Genomic DNA, 5,970 nt, shown 5'->3' on the forward strand with positions numbered 1-5,970 from the left:
TTTTTTGTTCCTATAAAATATTTAAAGTTTATTTTTAGTCCATACAAAATTTCTTGTTGTATTTATCATCCTCCCAAAATTAAAATGTGAATTTTTTTTTCAGAATTAGGTTTAAACAACTCCAAACTTACGTGACTTTTTTTTTAAATATAATTTTTTGGGATTAAAAATGGTCACTAATTGCAAAAAGAATGCAAGAATACAACTTGTGATAGCTACAAATTGCCACAAATTATAGAAAAAAGATGAAAAAAAATCAATCATAACCACCACACCTCAAATCACCATCACCACCACACCTTGAATCAAAATAGCCACCACCTCCGACCCTCAAATTTGTAACCCCCAAATCCCCTAGGCCTCAAGTATGAAATCTCCAACCCCCAAATCAAAAACCTGAATCGCAGAGATGAGAGATGCTTTAAATCATTGCGAGAAAAATTACACCATTGTACGTGATAAAGAGAGTAAAACGCAAGTGTTGGTTAATTTTCTGGTGAAGGTTGATTGGAACACAAAGTGATTGTGACGAAACTTCAACAAGGTCATTGTCAAAGTCGTGATTTGTGTTTTGAGGAGAGGGAGAAGAGCACATTCTATTAAGCATCAATTGCACAAGTTTTGGAAATACTTCTTGCATCATGTTATGTGTTGTCTTATTTGTGATGGTATACATATTGACCTCTTTCACCGATTCATTTTCGCGATGTCTCCTTTTCTTAGAAGAGAAAGGGCACATAGATTAGAGGTAGGGGAAGGGGATTTAGAGCTTGAATCATGATTTGGGGGGACAATGTTAGAATTTTAACACTTGCCAACATTTGGTTGGCTACTAAATAATTTTATGTGCATAGTCATCATACGTCAAGGTTCAGATATAACCAAACCTAGTTACAAACAAAAAAAGTCACATATTTTGATTTTGCGATAACAAAAAAAATTGTAGGAACTAAAACAAATATTGGGTATTTGACAGAAATGAAAAACATATTCTAGTCTTATTTTGACTTCTTGAAATATTATATTTGATCATTTTTTATAAGAAATAAGTGATAGTGTAAAAAACATTATCACTTGTTTCTTATATAAAGAACATAAGGTAATATTACATTATTTAACACAAGTTAATGAAACTTAAAGTCGTTGTCCCACACACAATTATATGTTTAACAAAAAAAGTCTCATTTCTCTATACTCAACACAAAAAACCACATTCCCCCATCCACAAGTTTGATGGCACATGACCAAAGCTCAATCATCCACCATGAGTTACAAACTGGTGGTTAAAGATGTTTGTGGATTGGGTTGAGTTTGACTAAACTCATTATTCAATTTTCTCAAATTTTTATTAGTTTGAACGGGTCAAGTTTAAGAGTTTTTTTCAAACGTATCCAATTCAACCCAACCCTCTGAATATTCTTTTTTATTTTGTAAAAATTAACATTTTTAAGAATAATAATTAATTTTTCCCTAAACTTTATAAGTATATAATGACTAAATGTACTTAAAAGAGGACGAGGGCGAGGACGAGGGCGGCCGGCTAAAATTCCGGTGCCACCGTCAACAACTACTCAAAAATCACCACCGAAATTGAACCCGGAACCTAGCAATGCTAGTCATGAAGTTACTGTTGAAGACTATGTGAGCTCTGAGGATGATGAATCTGAAGAAACCCCAATTCCTTCAGCTAACCTACCGAACTGCAATGTACCAGAGAAACCTAAAGAGGAGACGAACGGAAATAAGGTACCAAGAAAGCTATGGACTGATGTAATTAGTGGAAATCGTAAGCCTGAGAATGGGATGGCTCTTGAGTTTTTTGCTTCAAAGATTGTGGAAGGAAAGCCGATTGCTGAAATTGAACCTGAAGACATCATTGGTGAGCTTAAATATTGGGAATCTGCTTTGATTATGTATGTCATAGGGAGAGATCTTAGTATGAATTCTGTTAAGCAATTCATGGAAAAGAATTGGAGTTTTGTGAAATTGCCAGATCTGTTCTATAATGATGAAGGATACTTCATTATGCGTTTCCAGTCTTCCCAGGACAAGGATGAAATTTTATCGAAGGGTCCTTACACAATTATGAACATGACTATGCTCCTTAGAGATTGGTCCCCTGAGTTTAATCTAAAGAGAGACATGCTGAGAACAATCCCTATCTGGATTAAGCTTCCTCAATTACCTTTATACCTTTGGGGTGCAAAAACCATGGGGAAAATTGGTAGTATACTGGGAAAACCGATAGTTACAGATGAATGCAAAGCTCAAAGGCTGAGAATCTCTTATGCTAGAATGTTAGTGGAGATTGATATCACCCAAGAAATGCCAAAGGAAGTCACTATTGCTGATAATGAAGGGCATGAGTTAATTCAAGCTGTGGAGTATGAATGGAAACCGAAGTACTGTGGAAAGTGTAAAAAGTTTGGACATGTGTGTGAAAAACCTAAAGTCAGAAAAGAGAAAGTTTGGGTACCAAAACCTACTCTGAAAAGTAATGAGCAAGAGGAAAGGGGGCCTAGCAATAAGGAGACACAGATGATCAACACTACTAATACTGAGGACCTGGTTTCAGAGTGGACTACAGTACAGAAGGCAGGAAAAAAGACAGTTACTGATACAGGTACAATGCAGAAAGCTGGAAAGAAGATAATTACTGATACAGGTACCTCTGAATTGAATTGCTCTAATGGATTTGGCCTGCTAGGAGTTGTGAATGACTCTCTAGTAGTGCAGGAGAAAGTGCCATGATGATTTCTTGGAACATTAGGGGACTAAATAAGGTTGGTAAGACGATAGAGATCAGTTCCCGTCTCAAGAGTCTCAACCCCACTATTATTGTTCTTCTTGAAACTCGAGTAAGAAAGAATAAAGCTCTTACTGTTAGAAATAAACTCAATCTGAATATGAAGTATCTGGATAACTATGATAAGCATGAAAATGGGAGAATCTGGTTTATTTGGGATGATAGCAAAGTTATGATCAAGCACATTTGTAGTACTTCTCAGCTGATTCACTGTGGTGTCTATAATCCCAATGGTGATTTCTTGCATTGGTGCACGGCTATTTATGCTCTTAATCACTTAGATGATAGAAGGAAGCTTTGGAAAGATATCGAAGATCTCAGAGTTCAGCAGGCTGATCCTTGGTGTCTTTTGGGCGATTTCAACAATGTTCTAAAGGCTGAAGATAGAATTGGTGGCAGAGATGTAATTGAGTCTGAATATGTTGATCTGAGAGAGATGATGTCTAGAGTTGGTTTGTATGAAATGGATACTTGTGGAGATTTCTTTACTTGGACCAACAAACAAGCTGATAATACCATATACTCTAGGATTGACAGATTTTTGGGTAATCTCAATTGGCTGCAAATGCATATTGATTCCACTTTAAAAATTTTGGCTCCTAGTGTTTCAGACCATGCCCTTATGTTTCTCAGTTGTAAAGATCAAAGTAGCAGGCTCAGGGGTAGATTTAAGTACAGAAACAGTCTGGCTAGGTTGAATGGTTTCCATGATGAAGTTAAGAAGAATTGGAACTTGGGTGTACATGGTAATCCTATGTATAAACTTTGGACTAAGCTCAGTAGACTTCAATCTGTTCTGAAAAACCTCAGCAGTCCTCTAAATGGCCTAAGGGAGAAAATTGATGAAGCTAGAAGAAACTTGCAGCAAGCTCATGAAGATCTATGCAGAGATAGATTCAATGTGGATAACATTAACAGGGTAAAGGACAGGACTTCTGAGCTTCTTCAACTCAATGAGTTGGAGGACAATGATTTGAGACAAAAGGCTAAGATTAATTGGATTCGTCAGGGGGATGGTAATAACAGCTACTTTCATGCTACTATCAAAGGTAGATATAAGCATAATGCTATCAGATCTCTGATTAAAGAGGATGGGAGCTGCATAACTTCTCATGAGGATATCGAGGAAGAAGTTTTAAAGTTCTACAGTGCTCTTTTGGGTTCTAGTGAGAGCAATCTGGCTGGTCTGAACATTCCTGCCATTAGGAATGGCAATACTCTAAATCAATTTCAAAGAGATATGCTCATTGGCCCTGTTTCGAATGCTGAGATTGATACAACTATAAAAGGTATGGATGTGAATAAAACTCCAGGAATTGATGGCTATGGTGTGGGTTTTTTCAAAGATGCTTGGAGCATAGTTGGTAGTGATGTGAGAGAAGCTATCCTAGACTTTTTCCTTCGTAATAGGCTTCATAAAGGTTTCAATAGTTCTGTGGTGGCTCTTATTCCCAAGCATAAGGAAGCTAAGATGATAAAAGATTTTTAGGCCTATTTCTTGTTGTTCTACTGTTTACAAGATTATTTCTAAAGTGTTAACTAATAGATTTGAGCAAAGTTATTGACCCTTTAGTGGGAAAGAATCACGCTGCCTTGTTCCCGGGCAGCAACTTCATGATCATGTTCTGCTGGCTTTTGAGCTTCTTAGGGGCTATGAGAGGAAACATGGTACTCCTAAATGTATGTTGCAGATTGATATTCAAAAGGCGTATGATACGGTGCATTGGGATGCTTTGGAGCATATATTGAGAGAACTTGGTTTTCCTGATCAGTTTATCAAGTGGATCATGATCACAGTCAGATCTGTCACCTATGTCTTTAATATCAATGGCAGGTTCACTAGAAGATTAGAGGCTAGGAGAGGAATTAGACAAGGGGATCCTATCTCCCCCTTGCTGTTCATCCTGGTTATGGAGTATCTCAACAGAATTCTAAGCCAACTGGATAAAATTCCTAACTTTAATTATCATTCTAAATGTGAGAAGATGAAGATAACTAATTTGTGTTTTGCGGATGACCTTCTCCTTTTTTCCAGGGGTGATATCGGTTCAGTGCAGATTATGCTTGACAAGTTCAACACTTTCCTCCATTCTATGGGCCTTCATGTGAATCCTTCAAAGTGCAACATATACTGCGGATCTGTTGATATTAATGTCAAAGAGCAATTATTGTTGATTTCTGGTTTTAAAGAAGGAAAAATGCCCTTTAGGTATCTTGGTATTCCTTTATCCAGCAAGAAACTCAACATAAAGCATTATCAAGTTCTTATAGATAAAATTGTTGGTCGGATTACTCATTGGAGTGCTGGTCTTCTCTCTTATGCTGGTAGAGTGCAACTTATTCAAAGTGTCATCTTTGCTATAATCAATTTTTGGATGCAATGTCTGCCCCTGCCAAAATTTGTGATCATGAGAATAAATGCTATTTGTAGGAGTTTTCTGTGGATAGGTAATAGCAACATTTCTAGGAAGTCTCCAATTGCTTGGGAAAAAGTCTGCAGTCCGAAGATTAATGGTGGTTTGAACATCATCAACTTAGCTATATGGAATAAAATCAGTATCCTGAAATTACTTTGGAATGTCTGTAATAAATCTGATAATCTTTGGATTAAATGGTTGCACACGTACTATATTCGAGGTCAATCAATTTGGAGCATGGTTTTGAAGAAGAGTCACTCTTGGATTATGAGCAGCATGATGAAGTTGAGGCCCCTGTTGCTGCAATACCAGTCCAGAATGCAGGATGTTTTTAAAATGAAAAAAATTTATTTGGCTCTGTTTGAGGAAAGTGAGAAAATGAGTTGGAGGACTCTAATGTGCAACAATCTGGCCAGACCGCGGGCTCTTTTTTGTTTGTGGCAGGCGTGTCACTTCAGGCTTGCTAGCAAAGATCGCCTGATAAAATTTGGTTTGAATGTTGATGCTAACTGTGCTTTTTGTTCCTCTATGGAATCCCATGAACATCTCTTTTTTGGTTGTATTGAGTTGAAGACTATTTGGACTGCGGTTCTTAATTGGTTGCAGATAATTCATATGCCAAGTACTTGGTCAGAAGAATTGAATTGGATTACTAGGAAGTGTAAAGGAAAGGGATGGCGTGCTATGTTACTCAAATGTGCTTTTACTGAAACAATATATCATATTTGGGCTTATAGAAACCATAGG

At 37.0% G+C, this 5,970-nt stretch overlaps 1 protein-coding gene across 1 annotated transcript; it reads left to right on the forward strand.

The window, feature by feature from the left end:
* The first annotated feature begins 409 nt into the window (after window positions 1–409).
* Window positions 410–2,751, forward strand: LOC102664242 (uncharacterized). Its single transcript, XM_006577633.1, has 2 exons — window positions 410–519; window positions 1,512–2,751. The coding sequence occupies exons 1-2, from the start codon at window positions 410–412 to the stop codon at window positions 2,749–2,751; spliced, it is 1,350 nt and encodes a 449-aa protein (XP_006577696.1).
* Window positions 2,752–5,970: the final 3,219 nt, after the last annotated feature.

This window comes from Glycine max, chromosome 3 (assembly GCF_000004515.6).
Source record: "Glycine max cultivar Williams 82 chromosome 3, Glycine_max_v4.0, whole genome shotgun sequence".
Taxonomy (NCBI): Eukaryota; Viridiplantae; Streptophyta; class Magnoliopsida; order Fabales; family Fabaceae; genus Glycine; species Glycine max.

What these genes read in the sequence shown, in the direction of transcription:
- LOC102664242 (XM_006577633.1), top strand. Translation starts at nt 410, where the DNA reads ATGAGAGATGCTTTAAATCATTGCGAGAAAAATTACACCATTGTACGT. An exon ending in AAGGTTGATTGGAACACAAA is followed by an intron (nt 520 to 1,511) that starts GTGATTGTGACG and finishes TGTACTTAAAAG; the next exon opens with AGGACGAGGGCGAGGACGAG.